This window comes from Vulpes vulpes, chromosome 1, assembly GCF_048418805.1.
Source record: "Vulpes vulpes isolate BD-2025 chromosome 1, VulVul3, whole genome shotgun sequence".
Taxonomy (NCBI): domain Eukaryota; kingdom Metazoa; phylum Chordata; class Mammalia; order Carnivora; family Canidae; genus Vulpes; species Vulpes vulpes.
In genome coordinates, this window is record NC_132780.1 from 14,204,260 (window position 1) to 14,223,616 (window position 19,357).

General features: G+C 56.5%; 1 protein-coding gene across 3 annotated transcripts in view; it reads left to right on the plus strand.

Annotated features, from left to right (window-relative positions):
* Positions 1 to 13,332, plus strand: part of DHX34 (DExH-box helicase 34) — a 28,373-nt gene extending 15,041 nt beyond the window's left edge. For all 3 annotated transcript variants that reach the window (XM_026013766.2, XM_072755808.1, XM_026013767.2), the window contains 11 exons: positions 1,980 to 2,154; positions 4,076 to 4,269; positions 4,916 to 5,017; positions 6,067 to 6,291; positions 6,510 to 6,683; positions 6,982 to 7,099; positions 8,323 to 8,429; positions 10,685 to 10,969; positions 11,946 to 12,122; positions 12,365 to 12,503; positions 13,082 to 13,332. In XM_026013766.2, coding sequence (XP_025869551.1) covers positions 1,980 to 2,154; positions 4,076 to 4,269; positions 4,916 to 5,017; positions 6,067 to 6,291; positions 6,510 to 6,683; positions 6,982 to 7,099; positions 8,323 to 8,429; positions 10,685 to 10,969; positions 11,946 to 12,122; positions 12,365 to 12,503; positions 13,082 to 13,215 — 1,830 coding nt within the window. In that variant the 3' untranslated portion in view covers positions 13,216 to 13,332. The remainder of the gene's footprint in view (positions 1 to 1,979; positions 2,155 to 4,075; positions 4,270 to 4,915; positions 5,018 to 6,066; positions 6,292 to 6,509; positions 6,684 to 6,981; positions 7,100 to 8,322; positions 8,430 to 10,684; positions 10,970 to 11,945; positions 12,123 to 12,364; positions 12,504 to 13,081) is intronic.
* Positions 13,333 to 19,357: the final 6,025 nt, after the last annotated feature.

A 19,357-nucleotide genomic window follows, 5' to 3' on the forward strand; every position in this document is an offset into this window, starting at 1 on the left:
AACACACAGAAACAGTCCTCAGGGGGGTGGAAAGCTTCTTGTATTTGGGGACCCAGGCCCCTTCCTTGTGTGGCTCTGTGCTCACCTTGCTGGCAGGGAACAGGGGAGGGTTTGGGGGCCAGGTCCATCCTCTCAGCTTGCCCTGGTTAGCACTCATTCCCGGGGTGCACCTCACCGAGGGGGAGCCTGGCCAGTGCGAGTGAGGCAGAACAGGCAGCTTCCACAGCAGGTTTCCCCAGGGCGGGAGCGGCCGGTGGCACAAACCAGCCCCCCTCCTATGGGTGATACACTCTGATTGTTTGTTTGTTTGATTTCATTTTTCAAAACTGCTGCTTGTGATCCACTCTGCGAGTTCCTGACCCCTATAAGCTGCTTTGACAAACGCTGGTCTGACCGGTAGGGACAATGTACCGTTTCAGATGAGCGATTCCTAGATGGAGAAGCGGCAGGCTCAGTTATTTAAATGGGTCAGTGATGTCCTGTAGGGCTCCGGCTTGTTCTAGCCTTTTCCATCTTCTGTCAGTTGGCAGCTCTTTTAAGAACAGTGATGGAGATGGTGACAGCGGATAGAGAACAGGTGCCTCGTGCCCATTGTGGGCCTGGCACCATTCTGTATTGTGTGTTGTAAGTGCTTGGAACCCTGCAAAAAACTAGGGGGTAAGTAGTCTCATCATTCCAATTTCTGGATGAGGAACCCATCACACAGAGAGATGAGTTAACCTGACCCAGGTGGCACAGCTGGCCAGTGGCAGAGCCAGGATTCCATCTGAGGCTGTCAGGCCCATGCATGGGAGCCGTGGGTGGCACCGCTGCCTCCTTTATCATCCAGAAGTGACACCTGCCCCTCCTTGTGGGTCTCATTTTTAAGGCTGTGGGAACTTCACCTATCCGGTCTCATGGGTAGCACCTGGTCAGTCCTGTTTGACCTGGAACTGTCCAGGGCCATGGCCTTGGCTGAGTATATCAGAGTGGGGCTTGCCAGCTCTAGCTACATGTTCACCTAGAGAGCTTAAATTAAAAATCTAGCCTTAATGCTCACCCAGGGCTTCTGATGTAAAGGGTTTTTTGTTGTTTTTTTTTTTTTAATGAGCACTGGGTGTTCTTCCGGGCAGCAGGGGGGAAGGTGGACCAGCTGCTTGCTGGGTGGACACCCCGAGCTTGTGGTGCCCTCTGGATGAGGCCTAGGCCAGCAGGTCAGATTGCGGTGAGGCTGGTTAGAGCTCTGGGCCCCCCGAGCTTTCTTCCTGCTACCTCATGGCCCTGTGAACCACCATGCCTGCCTTTCCTTCATCCGTTCCATAGAGGGGCTGCTGGCTTCCATCTCACCAGGTCTGGTGATGGGTGCGTGTTTTGCTCCATTTCCTCCCAAAACCTGCAGCCACTCGGGGCCTCTGAATTAGTCAGGATTCACTTCAGCCCAAAGTGAGAGAAACCTGACTCAAACTACCGTAAGCAGAAAGGAGGATTTCATGAGGTTGTGCATCCATTGTGAGGGTGTGGTCTGGCTTAGGGATGATTAAGGACAATATCTGCTATGCTTGGGCTTGGGCTAATCTCCAGGCAAGGGAAAAATAATCCCAGCAGCTCTGGGCTTCCATGCCAGCCCCTCACAACCAGGGAGGATGCTGGGACTTCTCTCTCCTGGCGTCAGTTTGCAAAAGTCTCAGGGAGGATCCTGATTGGCCCAGCTCAGGTCATGTACTCATTCCTTGGTAATTTGCTGTTTGGAGGGGCTGAGAAACCAAGATTGGTCCAGCTTAAGTCCTGTGGCTTGCTCCATGGGCCTTCTCCCAGGGCCTGGGAGAAGAGAGGCTGGACAGATAGGCAGACAGTGGCCCTCCTCCCCTGCCTCTCTAAGATGGGCCTTGACATCGAGAGTTTTAAGGTATCATGAATTTGTGTGTTGTGAGCCCCCTGCCACTGCTCCACAGTAGCTCCTGTGTTCTCCAATCCTGGACGGGGTTCAATTGTCTTTCCAGATGAAGAGCATGAGTGTGGGGGACCCTCGAACCTTTCCTTTCATCGAGCCCCCACCACCAGCCAGCCTGGAAACGGCCATCCTCTACCTCCAGGACCAGGGGGCTCTGGACAGCTCCGAGGCCCTCACCCCTATCGGGTCCCTGCTGGCCCAGCTGCCAGTGGACGTCGTGATTGGTGAGGACTTCCAGTTGGGTGATCATACCGGAAGGGGCCGCAGGGACCGTTCACCCTCTGAGTGACTCGTAGGCAAGCCTGTTCTTTCTCTGGGCCCCGTCCGCTCGGTCACAAGTTCCCTGTGGCAGGGACTGTTCTGGGCACTGGGGTACAGCAGTAAACAAACAGGCACCTCGCTTCCTCTGCACACCCTGTTCCCAGCTCCACCCGGTGCCCACCCTCTCGGTGTTGTAAGGATGTCAACACTGCCTGCCTCTTCCTCTTGCTCATCCCTGAGTCATCCCTGCCCCTTCTGAGAAGCTGGTTGACCGAGGTGTGTTCTGGTCTGATTTGCCTGACTCAGGACATTCTAGATGATCTGATCTGTGGCCCACAGAATATTCCCAGCTGAGCAGGACTCCTTGTGGCAGTATTTTCTGGGCGTGATGCTCAGCAGAACCTTTTGCCCGTGTTAATATCATTAAAGTCCCCATCAGTGCAACACCCTGGAGTTTCCATGGGAACAGGAGGCTGGGTACCGTGACCCAGGACCCTGAGGGCCTCTCATGGTTATGAAGATGGTTCTATTTATTTTAGAAGGACACCGAGCTAGAACAAGGGAAATCTGATCTGAGAAGAAAAAGAATGTTCTGTTCACAGCATTGGCTGTGTGTCTGTGAAAGGCTTAATGGGTCTTATATCCTCTCACCGGCACCTGGTGAAGGTTGGGCCTCTGGTCACCCTTTCTGTGCCAATGAGGAAGTTGAAGCTTGGCCAGGGGCAGAGGTCCACACCCAAGGGCCCAGAGCAAGCAGGTGAGCCTGGGTTTGATCAGGTGTCATGTGGGAGTGACACGCTTTCCAGTGAAGCTCAGAGAAAGGCCGTCACTCAGTCACCGAGGGTCATGCAGTGGGCAGAGCCGGGAGGCGCTCCGCAGCCAGGCTGATGCTGTGGGTACCCAGGCCCAGATAGCTCTGTCGGCGTGCTTACTCTGTGCCACCGGGTGGAGCTCCAGGGGCTTCCCGGGTGAGGCCTGGTCATCTTCACAGCAGGTGAAGCTTCTAGCCTGGTTCACAGACAGGGAAACGGAGGACAGAGAAATGGAGGGACTTGCCCATGGGTCAGAGCTACAGGGTTCTGGGACAGCCTCATTTTATCGCCGAACTTTATTTTCTGAGGCTGGATGTGTAACAGGAACTTTCCAACAAGGCGGCTAAGGGGACTGGTGAGGATGAGTCAGACACGTGTGACAGGCCACCAAGCACAGGGCAGGCAGGCGATGGCCTGGTGGTGCAGACCAGGGGTCGGCCCGATTCCTGCTGGGGAGCACAGGCAGAGAAAGGGCTTTTCGCTGTGTTGGGATGCCATTCCTACTGCTTCCCTGCCACACCCCCGTCCCCGGCTTCTCCCATCCTCTCCATCGCCCCCTGCTCCCCCGGCCTCCACCTGGAATCAAGCAAAGACAGGAGAAGAGGATTCCTCCCGAAGCAGGCACATAAGTCAGTACCTGCTGTGTGCCGGGCAGGCTATTAGGGCTCCCGTGGAGTCATGTTCTAGAGGCAGGAGGCAGAGACCACCGCAGGTCAGGACGGTGCCTGGCAGGAGAATAAAGTGGCGGGGGGAGGGGGGCGTGGGAGCATGGGTTGTAGAGAGGAGGCCCAGCTGAGCGGTGGCACTGCTGACCATGGCAGCCGGCCCTCAGACGGTGTCCACCTGGTACCCGCGGAGGCAAGATCAAGGTCACCTCTGGCCTGCAGATGGGGAAACTGAGGCCCTGCCCGAGCTCACATGACCAGGAAGCAGAGTGTGGGCTTGATTCTGTCCACGTGGCTCCCAAGGCCCTTTGTGGGGAAGCTGGAGGGAGGTGGGGGCAGGCTGGGGGTGCCGTCCTAGAGTCCAGGAGGCTCAGCTTGGCCCCTATCCTCTCCCCGCCACCCGCCAGGGAAGATGCTGATCCTGGGCTCCATGTTCCACCTGGCGGAGCCTGTGCTCACCATTGCGGCTGCCCTCAGTGTCCAGTCACCCTTCACCCGCAGCGCCCAGAGCAACCCCGAGTGTGCGGCAGCGCGGCGGCCCCTGGAGAGCGACCAGGGGGACCCCTTCACGCTCTTCAACGTCTTCAACGCCTGGGTGCAGGTGAGCCCAGCAGAGGGACCACCCCTGTCAGTGACATCCTGCGTGGGACATGAGGAGGCCCACTACCCCTGCCAGGACCCCTGAGCCCTCTGCAGACCGGAAGGGCCCTGTCTCCACCGTTCATCCCTGTGACCATAGGGCTAGCATGCACTTGAGGGGCCCAGCCTTGAGGGGAGGCTGGGGTTTTTAGAGCACTGAATAAAACCACTGCCACCCAGAGAAAGTTCACACACTCCTAGGGTGGCATCTGTCTATCCAGCACATGCTCTGGCCCTGGTTCTGCGCTGGGCAGTGCTGGGGACCCAGTGGTGACTAAAAGCCCTTGGCTATGCCCTCTTGGATCTCATGGTCCCATGCTGGGAGGCAGGCCTGTCCCTAGACAGTGACCACTGAGAATGGGCTGTGATAGACAGTCCCAGGGGCTGAGGGAGCCCAGAGGGGATGTCTGACCCAGGGAGGGCTTCCTGTAGAAGGGCACAGTGGGGCTGAGACCTGGAAGGAGGAGGAGAACTTGTCCCTGCCTCTTACTCTTCCGGGGGTTGGTGTCTGGGCCCGTGTTGGGGGTGTCTGGGCACTGGGTTAGCCCCCAGCACTCTTCCCCAGCTGGCTAGGCCCTGACACCCTGGAGTCTGGTTTTTCCACCCAGGTAAAATCCGAACGGAGCAGAAACTCACGCAAGTGGTGCCGCCACCGGGGCATAGAGGAGCATCGGCTGTACGAGATGGCCAACCTGCGGCGCCAGTTCAAGGTGAGACTCAGGACGAGGAGAGGGGGCCGGGAACAAACCTGGGGAAGTGGGGGATGGTGATGGGGTATGAGGAGATGGAGTGAGTGCAGATGCACCACCTCTTTCCTTCCCTGATGGAGCAATCAGAGTGCCACCATACATCCTCCTCCCCAACCATCAGACACTCAGATGTGGGGTGGCCTGGGTGAGTCAGAGGAGTGGAAATCCAGGAGGGCTTCCTAGAGAAGTGGACAGGGTCGACGCTATATCCTCATGAAGAACCTGGCCATCTGGAGCAGGGGTGCTGAGCTGGCCATGCAGACAGAGCTCTGGGAGGCAGCAGGGGGTGGTGATGGTAGGTACACCCAATCTGGAGAGAGTGGACATCCCAATTTGCAACCAGTGTGATGCTGGGCAAGTAACTGCACGGCTGGCCTCAGCCTGCCAGCTGTCCTGGCAGGATTACAGGAGTTAATATGCGTAGAGCCTTTAGAACAGGGCGAGTCCCTGTGTAGTCCACTGCCTGTGGTTGCGGATGGCCACACTGAGGCCCAGGGGAGTGGCCACCTGACCGTGGCCTACTGTGCACCTTTAGGAGCCATCTCCACTCCCTTGGGGCCTGCTGATGTTCTGACCGTTGTCAGCATCTCTCAGCATCTCTGGCTTTTCAGAGCAGCGGTTCAGCTTTTGTTGGCCTGCTGATGCTGAGAAAGGTGGTGGAAGGCGGGGACCCTTTCCTCTGTGTCACACTCACACACGACATCCCATGTCTGCTAAATCAGAGGAGCCCAGGTGGCTCAGCGGTTTAGTGCTGCCTTCAGCCCGGGGCCTGATCCTGAAGACCTGGGATCAAGTCCCACGTCAGGCTCCCTGCATGGATCCTGCTTCTCTCTCTGCGTGTGTCTCTGCCTCTGTCTCCCTCTGTGTGTCTCTCATGAATAAATCTTAAAAAAAAAAAAAAAAGAAAGAAACAGAGGGGCCAGTGAGTGGCAGGCCCCAGACTGGAGCCCCAGACTCAGCCTGTCTGTGTCCTTCACCTGAGCCCCACCCACCTTCCCACCCGCCCCCAGGAGCTGCTGGAGGACCATGGCCTGCTGGCCCGGATGCAGGCCCCGACACCAGGGGACAGCTACCATAGGTTGCAGCAGCGCCGCGAGCGCCGGGCGCTATACCGCCTAAAGCGTCAGCACGAGGAGGGCGGGGGGCGCCGGCGCAAGGTCCTGCGACTGCAGGAGGACTTGGATGGCTGCTCCAGCGATGAGGACCGGGGGGCCGGCGACAGCGTGGACATCCAGGTGGGCGCTTGGGGCCGGGCAGGGTGGACTCCAGCAGAGTGGGGACGAGCCCTGCCCTTAGCTCTGGAGACCAGGCTCTGTGGACAGGACCCGGCCCCCACAGTCTGCGGCACCCTCGGTCTATATGTCCCAGTGGACACGGCCCTTGGGCACCGGCTTGGCTCTTGGGCACAGCGCTGGGCCCCCCAGGAACCCGCCTTCTCCCGCGTTCCCCCCAGGACGTGAAGTTCCAGCTGCGGCACAGCCTGGACCAGCTGCAGGCAGCCACCAGCTCCGCCCAGGACCTGACACGGGACCAAATGGCTCTGCTCAAGCTGGTGCTGGGTCGGGGCCTCTACCCGCAGCTCGCTGTCCCGGACCCGTTCAACAGCAGCCGCAAGGACTCGGACCAGGTGGGCCTCCTCCTTGGGCCCTGGCCTCACGTGTCTTGTCACTCAGTGCTCCTTCCTTGCCCTGTTTGGTGCTGAGGACACGGTGCTTATCAGAGGTTATCAGAACAGTCCTGGTCCTGCCCTCCAGGGCTCCTGGAGGAAGGGACTTCTTTTTTTTTTTTTTTTTTTGAGGAGGGGACTTCTGAGTGGAGATGTAGTTGGGGGAATCTGGCCGAGAAAGGGGAGGATAAGGATTCTGGGCAGCGGAAGGGTAGGTCCCAGGGCCTGTGTCACCTGGTGTCTGCCTTTGCCCCTCCAGATTTTCCACACGCAGTCCAAGCAGGGCACTGTGCTGCACCCCACCTGCATCTTTGCCAACAGCCCTGAGGTGCTGCACACACAGGAGCAAGAGGCCAGGGGCAGCGAAGGGAGTCGAGGTACTGTGAGTGGAGGCAGGGAGAGAAAAACCCTTTGGGATGTGAGGGGGTGACTTCAGGGTGCCCCTCGCTGCCTGGGATTACCCCTGGCTCTCCCCACACTTGGCCTTTGCTGGGGCTGCTGACGTGGGATCTGCAGGCTTGGTGGTCCCAAGAGCCAGACCTCTTTGCGTGGCCTTGTGAGTCACCCCCACGCTGATCCCCACCCTCCCTGCTCTGGTGGTGTGGTGGCTGTGGGGCACCGCGGCCACAACCCAGGCCTGAGCTTTTAGCGAGTAGAGTGGACCAGTTCCATGGGCTCCGTGAGCTCTTTGGCCTGGTTCTCCCCAGGGGCGCCCCTAGCCGAGGCGCCCTCCCTGAGGTGCAGGCCACCATGCTCTGTGTGAGCTCTGGTTCGCAACTCCACGCTCTCCTTGTCTATTAAGGAACTAACGCGGGATCCCTGGGTGGCGCAGCGGTTTGGCGCCTGCCTTTGGCCCAGGGCGCGATCCTGGAGACCCGGGATCGAATCCCACATCAGGCTCCCGGCGCATGGAGCCTGCTTCTCCCTCTGCCTGTGTCTCTGCCTCTCTCTTTCTCTCTGTATGACTATCATAAATAAATAAAATTAAAAAAAAAATTAAAAAAAAAATAATAAGGAACTAACGCACTGTGGGAAAATGTCAACGTTAACCCCAAAAAACATTTATAATCTTAAATACCTAAGGTAGAATTTTAAACTTTTCTCTCAAATCTTCAATTGCTGTAATTTCCTAGTCAGTTTGCTCTCTTCCTGTTAACATTGTTTTTCTCTTTTTTAATTTTGAAAAATTCCCGACACCATCCAAGTAGAGAATGGGATGAGCCCTTGGTCCCCGACCCGGCTTCTGTCATCACCTCACGTTTTTCTCCTTTCTGCGGGGACATGATCCCAGCCATTATATCGTTTAGAGGCGCAAAAATCAGGACTGGTTTTTTGCACTACAACAGCATGGCTATCCTGCCTAACAAAATTAGCAGTATTTCCTAATAGTGAATAGCGAAAGTCATATTCATTATGACAAAGTATTTAAAAATAAGTCACAGCCACTTTACCATTATTCCCACAGACATATTTTTTATACAGCTGCGTAAATGGCCCTGGTGGGACTGGCAGCCCCTGGGGGACAGACCAGTGCAGGGGGCACTGTGGGTAGGAGATCAGGCCGCAGGGGTGCCCTGAGCTGCCCTCCGGACTATTTCAGATGACAAAGACAAGATGAGCAGCAAGCACCAGCTCCTCACCTTCGTCTCCCTGCTGGAGACCAACAAACCATACCTGGTGAACTGCATCCGCATCCCCGCTCTCCAGGTGAGTCCCAGCCCCATACACCCCAACTCCCAGGTCTGGTGACCCATGTCCTGGGGCAGGAGGCCAGGGTGGGCTCCAAGAGTCTCCTTCCTTCCAGCTGGCTGCTGTTTTTGCATTCCTGATTCACTCAGTAAGTACTTGCTGAGCGCCTGCCGTGTGCCAGGAACTGTTGTAGATGCTGACAACCGAGCAGTGAACAAGACAACACCCAGGCCCTGCTCTCCCAGAGCTCACATGTGGGGGAGGATGGCCATAAGGACAGAAAAGCAGTACTATGTGATATGTTAATAGTGCAAAGTATTTAGGAAAAATGAAAATAATAGGATAAGGGGGTTGGGGAGGGATTGGGGTGAGGGTAAGGGACAGGCTGTAGTAGGAAAGGTGATCAGTATGGGCCTCATTGAGAAGGTGTAGAACAAAGACCTGGAGGAAGGGAGGGAAGGAGCCATAGGATACCTAGGGAGAAGAGTATTTAGAGGGAATAGCAAGTCCAAAGGCCCTGAGGCACATGCATGCCCCCTATACCCAGGGAATAGCTGGAAGGTAGTGAAGTGGAACAGTGGAAGGTAGTGAAGGAGAGTAGCTGAAGATGGGGTCAGAGAGGTAGGAGAGGCTGGAACGCCCTATCCCCAGGAGCGTTTGAGCAGAGCTGGAACAGGGTCTGATGTGGGGCAGTTGTGGGGAGCCCAGCAAGGAGGTGACTGGGGTCATTGGGGCAGGAGAGGGTGGTGGCTGAATCCAGGTGGAGGCCGAGGACACACCTAGGTTGTAGATAGATTCATGTATGTGTCTGCAGCCAGGAAGTGAGCTGCTCATGAGTTCTGCACACCACCCTGCCCTCCTGGGCCTGGCCTTCATTCTCGCTTTATGGAGGAGGAGGTGAGGCTTGGGGGGCCAGGTTGCTTTCAAGTGGCCGAGCTGGAGCTCCAGGGCCACACACCATACATCATGGCTCCCCTGTGCATCAGATGGATGTCCCCATTACCAGGGCCCCTCGCTTCAACCCCGGGGAATGTAAAGGGAAGAGAGAAACCCTGTGGGCTCCCTGGGCCTCTGCAGATTGTGCTGGTGCTGTGACTTCCACCCACACCATGAAAGCTAGCTCCAACCTGCTCGGTTACGTTGTCTCTGCAGTACGTATGGAGCAGCTGCCTGGCACCGGGTGCCGGTTCCTGTTCTAGGCGCTGGGGATGCAGTCGTGATGAGAATCACAATACTCCCCACACCTGTGGGGCTCCTGGAGCGGGGGAGGCAAGCAGTAAACAGAGACGGAAATAGGAACGCTAATGCCAGATTCTCCCAGCAGCGCTAGAAGGAACAGAGCAAGGTCAGGGGCCAGTGTGGTGGCCCTGGGCAGGACTCCAGGGACAAAGCACAGAATCCCTGGCTGAGATGCCCCCGGCCCTTCTTCCTCCTCCTGGTCGCCTGGTCTCTGATGGAGACTGAAACACAAAAGGAGAAGAGCATGTGGAGCTTTCCCGCTCCGGCACCCAGCCCCCGAACTGGCGACCCTCAGCCAGGCCTGCCTCGGCCACCCAGCCACCCCATCCCACACGCAGTCCCACGTTACTGTGATAACCTGCAAACAGATAGTTGAAAGAAATGCATGGTGTTTGTCCCCACTCCCAGGAGCTACAATCAGCATCCGGCCTTTCTGCTTTATCCCAGATCCTTCCCTCTGTCGTCTGTGTCCCACTTCCGTCCACCCACTACCTCCAGGCTTTCTTTTCCATTTCCGATGCATTTTATATAAGTTTCTGGCAGAAGTGCCCTCGGCCTGAAACGCTTTGGCATCCACCCAACTGACCGGTGCTCAGTACTTGTTGACGTATTTTGAGGGTAAAGCATATGTAAGGGTGACGTACAAACAGGAGGGACACCGTCTGATGAGATCTCAAGAGGTGTCCGAGTGCGTGTGTGTCAGCTCAGCCCTGTGGAGACACAGGCTCCTCCCTCAGGCACCTGCCTCCCATCAGGAGGGCGACCTAGTATGGTTTGCCTTTAATCTCAGTCCGTCTGTCCCAGTCGAATGTCCGTTGTGTGGCGGCAGGGCACCTCCTGCGCAGCAAACACAGCCGGGCACCTGGTACACAGCGGGCGTGCAGCGTGTTTGCTGCGGGGCTGGACACGTTGGGTCGGCAGGTGGGAGAACCACACATGGAACGATGGGTGGGGGCCGGGAGGGCTGGCGGGGCTGCTGAGATGGCACCCTGCCCCGCACACCCACTGCCTGTCCCCTGTCCCCTCTCCTCCAGTCCCTCCTGCTCTTCAGCCGGTCCCTGGACACCAATGGTGACTGCTCCCGCCTGGTGGCTGATGGCTGGTTGGAGCTCCAGCTTGCGGATAGTGAGAGCGCCGTCCGGCTTCTGGCAGCTTCCGTGCGGCTCCGGGCCCACTGGGAAAGCACCCTGGACCAGCAGCTGGCCCGGCAGGCCCGGCGGCGGGAGCCGGGGGTGGACCAAGAGGAGGAGGAGGCTCCAGTGGACCCCAAGGAGGTGGCACACCTGAGCAGGGACCTGCTGCAGTTCGTGGCATCCAAGGTACGAGCAGCCTCGGTGGCTATTCCCATCTCAGCTGGAGGGGCCGCCTGCCCCAGGGATTAGGGGTTCACAAGGCCTGGCTTCCAGCTCATTAGGTAGGTTTGCAACCCAGCTAGGCTGAGGACAAGCCCAAGGTCACACAGAGGGTAAGGGATGGAGTCAGGATCTGATCCCCAGGGGCACAGCTCCAGAGGCCATGCAGGTAAGCGCTGCGGGCCCCTCCCCCAGGTCAGCACACGTTTATGGGTTTATGCGGCACCCACACACCACGTGTACCCTTGTTAACAGTTAAAGGCGTGCGGGCCAAAGAGGGAAGCTGTAAGTAGCAGCTTGTTCTTAGAAGATGGAGGGGAGGGCAGCCCCGGTGGCGCAGCAGTTTGGCACCCCCTGCAGCCTGGGGTGTGATCCTGGAGACCTGGGATCGAGTCCCACGTCGGGTTCCCTGCATGGAGCCTGCTTCTCCCTCTGCCTGTGTCTTTGACTCTCTCTCTCTCCCTTGTGTTTCTCATGAATAAATAAATAAAATCTTTAAAAAAAGAAGATGGAGGGGAAGAATTGGGCGGAGCAGAGTTGAGATCCATTCCCCACCTCTTATGTGGGGCATTGGAATCTCCCTGATTCTGCTGTGTGTGGATGGGGTGCAGAGAAGGGCGTGCGCCAGGGTAACTTCCTGGAGCGGTGCCCTGGGGAGCTGGGGCACGGGGACCAGACCGACATGCCAGGTGAGGCTGGGCAGGGTGGCCAGATGGGAGGTGTGGTGTGGGCCCACGGGTGACAGGGAGCAGAGAAGGGGCTGGGGCATCAGGGTGTATTCCAGACAAGCCTCTGGTAGCCACAGTCTGAGACCCTGTGATTGGTTTAAGCAGTTGGCTCTGTAACCAAACTGTCCGGGTTTGATTTCAGGTACAGCTGGATCCAGGTGCTCTACTGAGTCTCCCTGAGTCTCTCCCCTTTTTTCCTGCCCTTCCTTCCCCAGGTTCCCTACAGTCTCCGGCGGCTCACGGGGCTGGAAGTCCAGAACCTCTATGTGGGACCCCAGACCATCACAGCTGCACCCAGTCTCCCTGGCCTCTTCGGCAGCTCTGCCCTATCCCCCCACCCCACCAAAGGGGGCTATGCGGTCACGGACTTTCTCACCTACAACTGCCTCACGGTAAGTGTGGACCCCACCTGGGCCCTTCATTCCCCACTGCCTGCCCCCCACTCCCCCGGGCCCCTGCCCCTGAAGATGGGATCTGAGGGAGCCCCACCTCCCCACCAACCATGTCCCAACTTAGTGCAGGGATGTGGTTTCACAATGGGGCCTGTCAACCCCGAGGGCTTCTGGGACGGGTCCCAGGCGGGTAGTGGTAAGCTGGGCAGGGGGCCAAGTCTGGTGCAGCCTTTCTGCCTCAGAGCGACACAGACCTGTACAGCGACTGTCTCCGCACCTTCTGGACCTGCCCCCACTGTGGCCTGCACATGCCCCTGACGCCCTTGGAGCGCATCGCCCACGAGAACACGTGCCCAGAAGCCCCGCAGGACGCCCCCCCAGGTAAGGATGTTGGGGGGGCACTGTGACCGCCCACCCCGCAGTTGTGTCCTGGGAGTCTGGGCATTCACTTTCTGGACATCTGGGGATTGAGGACCTCGGCCCTCTGGCTCTGGTTGGTGCCGGCCACATAAGCTTTGTCACAGAGCCCGGGACGGGAGGGTTGGAGTGTCGTGTGTGTGTCTCTCTCTGGTCTCCATGTGGTGCTGACTCTGGTCTGCCTGTTTCTGTTTCTCTGTCTTGGCCACACCCCCCTTGTCACCCAGGGGATGCCACCCCAGACAGCATTCGGGGTGTGCACCCCACACCCACACCAGGGCTGGTCAGGAAGGCGACAGAGGGGCCACACTCTCCCACCCCAGGATACTCTCTTTCCCAGTCCCTGTGTCCCAGGGAGTGACAGAGACAGACACAGCGAGAGACACACAGTAAAGACTTGCCTCTGTGTGTGTAATAACCAAGGAGGCAGTACCAGAGGCTGGGAGAAGGCCTGAGCCCCCCGGGTGCCTGGGATTTGGGTGGGGGTGGGAGCACGCAGCAGAGGGACCTCCCCCCACAGCCTCCCTTCCCCTCTCTCACAGAGGCTGAGGATACTGCCCCCGAGCCCCTCCCCAAGGCGTCTGCCTTGCAGAGGCCCTACCACTGCGAGGCCTGCCAGAAGGACTTTCTGTTCACGCCCACGGAGGTGCTGCGGCACCGTAGACAGCACATGTGAGCCCGGAGCCCCACCTGCCCCCCTGAACCCCGCGCCCTGGGCTCAGAGCTCTGGTCTGGCCCACCTGGCAAGGAGGGAGTGTGGAAATGTGAATAAAGTCTCATCGGCTGACCCTGACCTTTGAGCCTACTCCAGCCCCTCCAGGAAGCGCCAGCGGCCCCTCGTTGGTCCTCCCCACAGTCCGGCTCTCATCCTGCTCGCTGCCACGTGCTATCCCAGGCTCCCAGGGCCCGATCTGGGCAGGTGAGGCCAAGCAGGGACTTAAGAGGACGTGGGCCCCGCTGGCCACTGCTCTCTCCCAACTCTGTCCTCATGGGTCCTGCTCATCCCCAGACTAGGAAGACCTGCACTGTCTGTCCATGAGAGTCACTTAGAGAACTGGGCGGGGAGTGGTGGGGGTGGGGGTGTCCATGTCAAAGTGGGCCCACATCCAGCACAGTCACTGGGGCCATTCCTGCTGTGGGGTCCTTGGCAATCCACAGTTGTCCCCTCTGACCCCCAGCCTGGCCCCGCCACACTCGTGAGGACGATAGGGAAGTGCCTTGATCCCTGCATGCTGGTAAATTCCATGGCTCCGGTGAAAGACACAGATGACCAATGCTCCCTCCAAAAGAAAGAAATAACTTTCTGATCAGCATCACACTCAGGCCCAAACCAGACTGAGAGCATCGGAAAAGCAAACTAGAGGCTCCTGTATGAACACACACGCAAAGCCCTTAGTGAAAGTTTAGCCGCTCCTATTCAGTGGCGTAGACAAAGGCCAGTAAGTACAGATGGCCAAGCGGGGTTCTAGGACAGTTGGTTTAACATTTGGAGACTAGTCAATGGGATTCACTGTATTAAAAACAAAGCACATCAGACAAATTTCAACACCTTGTGGCCTTGGGTAAACCCCCCGACCTCTCTGCTCTACTGTTTTTCTCCCAAAAAAGCATAGCCCAACTGTCCACTTATCCCAGAGGCTTCATTTTCATACAGAAATCTTGCCCTCGTATTTTCTTCTCCCTGAGTGCGGGAGCAGAGCATGGCTGTGGGGCTGTGGGGCAGGGGTCAGAGCCCGGATAGAAGCCACGCCAGGTGTTTGAAACAGGAAGGGGTTTTGTAGGGGAATGGGGGGACGGTGCTGACAACACCCGGGGAGGTGGAGCGGTGGGCTTGGGGCGGGTCTTTGGGAGTGACCCCAGGACCGCAGCATGGAAGATCCACAGCACGGAGGCCGCCCTTGGACGGTGCAGACACGGGACGGGAGGAGGACGACAGGAATCCACCAGATTCACCTTTGGGGGCGCAGCTCTGCACACCTTCCTCTGCGCATGCGCTTCCAGATATTTACAAACTGGTCAAGGTCCTGCGGTGCCCTTGGCTGTGTAACAGCTCCCTGGGAGCGGCCTGAGGGTTTCCCAGGATCACTGAGCGCTCCGCCGAAGGCTGACTCTACAAACGGCGGTGAACCGCCCCAAGTGTAGACATCTCACCTGTGAAAACCCGGGTCCTTCTGTTGGCTATGTGGACGGGTTCTCTGTTTTTAATTTTCCAAATAGTGTGACTGCAGACGTCTTCGATGCACCAAGGAATCTGTGTCCACTTCTGAAATCCCATTTTTAAAAAGATTTCCCCTGTTCTAGAAGTTTCAGAGAAGCTGGAAATAGTAAGAAAAGAATCCCTTGGAATCCCCCACATGCACCCAAGGCTCGGGCACCAGCTGGTTGATGAGCGCCGCTTGGACGGCGGCGGATCCTGTTTGCTTCTTTCCACAAAGCATCTGAGTATAAACACGTCCCGGTTATTACCGCGCGTCTGTCCCCTCGGTGAGTGGCCGGGCCTGCTTGGGGCCATGACCGGTTTCCTTCCATTCTGCTCGGCGCTCTTGGGGACTGGCCTTTGCATTATGCCTCTCCCCAAACTTCCAGCCCTTTCCTCAGGGCACGTTCCCAAGAGGGCAATTAGTGGGTCAAAAGGTAAGAGCGTCTGTGAGGAGTCCTTGGCACAGACCGTGAGCTTCCACTCCTTTCTAACCACCTGCATTTCTGGCCAACTGACAAGAGGAACTGCATGCATCCTGGTATAGTGGCCAACACTCTGTGCTGACGGTGTGCCAGGCACTGTTCTGGGAGACCTTTTTGTATTGCTACAGACCTGGCTCCTTGTTTTCCCGGGCTGTGTAGCGGCCCGGTACATGGAAGGGCCAAACTTATTTAGCCAGGCCCACCTGGAGAGACATCTAAGCTGTTTCCAATCTTTTGCTCCTACAAAGAAAGCTGGCATGAATATCCTGCCACGTGGGTCATTTCCAGATATGTGTGTATCTGCAGGATAAATCCCTGGAGGTAGAATCACTGGCCCAAAGAAAGGTACATTTTAATAAGTCATTTGATAGACTCTCCTGTCTTCCATCCAGGCTGTAGGGGCTTATATTTTTATTTCCCCTGATTGCCAGTAAACCTAAGCATCTTTAAAAAAAAAACAAAAAAACCTAAGCATCTTTGCATATTCTGGGCTATTTATATTTCCTTTTCTGGTGGCTCAAGTCCTAGACTCTTTGTCATTTTGTTATTAGTTTGTAGTAGCTCTTTATATGTTCTGGATCTTCAGAGTCATAGACGTGGCGAACATCTGTCTCTGCTGCTTATCTTTTGGCTTTATGTATTGTGAACTTTACTCAATATTTTAAAATTTTTTAGTGGTCAAGTCTCTCTTTTATTATGACCCCAGAAAATGCCTTCCCTGATGCATGGTATTAAAAATAGAGAAATAAATGGTTTATGAGAGAAACTAACCTCAGAGCTTCTCCCACCCAGTGTCCAGCCAAATCTCCTAAGAACATTACAGCTTGTTGGAACTGTTCCTTCTTTTCCTTTTTCATGTTAACACATAAATTAATGTCCCACTGGCAAGAAACAGTTCTTTTGATTTATGTGTGTGCATGTGCTTGCATACACACACACTGGTAGGGATGTGCTGAAGATGGAAGCTCGCCAGTATCTGCCAAAAAAACTTAAGCATCTCCTGGGCTCTGACCCAATAAAACCATTCTAGGGGGTCTGAAGGGACCTTCTGGAAGAAGGGAGAAAACTCTTAATACCCACATATTGCCACCAGGGCATTTGCCTGAGCAGAGGAGCCAGGGGTCACAGCCCCACCCACCTACCCAGGGGGAATTTTATGGCCCTGAACAGCACCAGAAGTTCTTATTACCCATCAGTCACCCCCGGGGGAAAGAGGTCTGTTCCGAAACCCGCCCCCAAACTCTGGGTAGGTCTGGGGCCTGGACATTCTCGCAGCTGCATGAGGTAAAGCTCCTGGAGACCTCACTTCTCACCCATCAGATTGGCTCAAATTCAAGAGCTCCCTGCGGCGAGGATGTGGGGAAAGGGGTACTTCGAGCTACCCCGAGGGGACTTTGGTACAACTTCAATTTCGCAGCATCTCTCAAAATGCAAAGTGTGCGTGCACTCACTCAACAACCCTTTAAAAACTTTCGAAGCGTAACACAGAGGAAAGTGCACAAATCATCAGTGAACAGCCTGGTGAATTTTCCCAGAACACGAAACATGCCTGTGCCACCAGCATCCACACAAACCATGACCAGCGCCCCCCTGCAGCCTGGCTCCTGCTCCCCAGCACCGCCCAGTGTGGGGGGCTCCCAGGGCCACCAGCGCTCTGACCTCTAATGCCATCACCTAGCATTGCCCGTTCTAGAACCTCATAAAAATGGTCTCTCTCGTGTCTGGCATATCCTGCTAACATGTTGTGTGGAGCTGTGGTTTATTCATTCTGTTGCATGAATTCATCACACTTTATTTAATTTGCTCCTTTGCTGATGGGCATTTGGCCGGGAGCCAACTACAGTGATGATGCCCCTAGGAACACACGGTCCATGTGGCCTTTGGTGAACACATCCGCGTTTCCGTGGAGTCATTGGGTCACTGGACACATACGGGTTCAGTTTTAGTAGCTTCTTGGCAGTCATCTTCCAAAGTCATTTTAGCCATGTGTGCTCCTACCAGCCACGCATGAGAGCTTCGATTAGCCATGCTAATGTTATTTATTGTGATTGTGCTTGCATTTCCATGATGGCTGATGAGGCCGAGTATCTTTTCATGGGCTTATTAGCCATTTGTTTATCTACTTTTCATAATTTATGTTCAGTATTTTGACTCATAAAGGAGTTGTATTGATTTGAAAGAGTTCTTTTTATTCTGTATAGGGAGCCTGCTGGCTTAGTTGGTAGAGCGTGAAGCTCTTGATCTTGGGGTCTAGGGTTCGAGCCCCAGGTTGGGTGTAGAGTTTACCTAATAAAGTTTTTATATATAGCTTATGTATTTATATAATATATATAGTCCTTTATATATAAAATATATGTCATGTGTGTAGTGAAATTTCCCCCCAAAATTGAAAAATCAAGTATTTTTCGATACTTGATTTCAAAAATATTTGATTTTTCAATTTCTTCCACCCAATGATCCCATCTTAACTGGGTCATTTGCCAAGATCCAATCTCCAGATAAGGTCACAGTCGCAGGTCCTAGAGTTAGGACTTGAGTATATCTTTCTGGCAGACACAACCCAACTCACATCACCCCTGGTAACCCGCCCCTTGCGTGGCTGCTCAGCGCAAAGCACAAACCAGACTCTCTTTTTTCTCTGCTCGAAATCCAAGACAATGGGATCATATTCAACCACAAAAAGGAACAAAGCACTAGACAGGCTACAACATGGATGCACCTTGAACACTATGCTGAGTGAAAGAAGCCAGACACTAGAGCGGGGGCACCTGGGTGGCATAGTTGGTGAAGGGAGGACTCGTGGTTTGGGCTCAGGCTCTGACTCCAGGGTTGAGATGGGATCTGCATGGGGTCTGCGCTCAGCGTGGGGTCTGCTAGAGGCTCTCTCCCCACCCCTCTCCCGTCTCTAACATAAATAAGTGTTAAAAAAAAAAAAAAAAACATGTAGTGTATGATTTCATTCCTGTGAAACGCCCACAGCAGGCAAATCCACAGAGCCAGGAGGTGGATCGGTAGCCGCCCGGGTTGGGAGTCGGGGTGGCGGGGGCGTGGCTGCCAGGGGGGGTAGAAGGTTTCCTTTTGGGGTGTGGAAACGTTCTACAGCTGATGTGGTGACGGCCGCGCAGCTCTGAACCCCCAAGCCACCGAACTGCACGCTTTAAAGGCGAGGGTGTAGGGAGTGAATTACATCTCAATAAAGCGGTTCCGAACAAACCGCCTGCGCGGCTCCCCAGCGCCCCCTGGAGGGAGCCCGGGCTCACTGCCGGCCCCCAGTTCACCGGCCTCCGAGCCGCGAGGCCCCCGGGTCGTGCTGCCCTGGAAAGGAGCTCACAGGAGCCTCGGACTCACGCCGGGCGGCCCCGGGTACAGAGACCCGCTTTGCCAGGGCCCCAGCCCGACGGCGACCCGTACGGAGGCGGGGGGGGGGCGGGGGACAGCCGGGACCCGGCCGGCCGCCCGCGACACGCGCGCGCGGTGCAGACTCAGGCCCCGCCGCCGGCCCCGCCCGCTTCCCGGGCCGAACCCCGGCGGGCGGCTGCTTCCTCACCCCAGGAAACGGGGGAGGTATTTTTAGTTACAATTAACCCCCGCCCAAGCTCCCTCCTCCCCGGTGGCACATCCAATTGGTTTAATTAGGGAGGATGCAGCGAGAGGCATTTCCAGTCGCCGAGCAGGTGGAGGAGGGGGAGGGGAGCTGGCCCTCCCCCATTCGCGGGCGTCCAGGGTCCCCCCTCCCCCAACAGGCAGCGCCCGCTGGCCTCCCCCCCGCCCCCGCCCCGGGCCCTACCCCCACCTGCCCTCAAGGAGGTGTCTGAACCGAGATCCGCTGCCTCCAGCTGTGACCCTGGCGGGGGGCGGGGGAAGGGGCGGGGCATTTCACCTCTAGGCCTCAGTTTCCTCATCTGGGAAATGGGGACAGTGATCATACTTTCTCAGTGGTGAGGGCTACCAGGTTGGCAGGTGCGCAGCTCCTAGCACAGAGCCTGGCAGGCAGCCCGCAGCAGGTGACTGCCCCCCCACCTCCACCCTGCTCTACTATCCTGTCACCTCGCAGTCTAAACCGCACACTCTGGGGCCCCTGGTGGCTCCGTGGGCTAAGCGTCTGCCTTTGGCTCAGGGCATGATTCTGGAGTCCT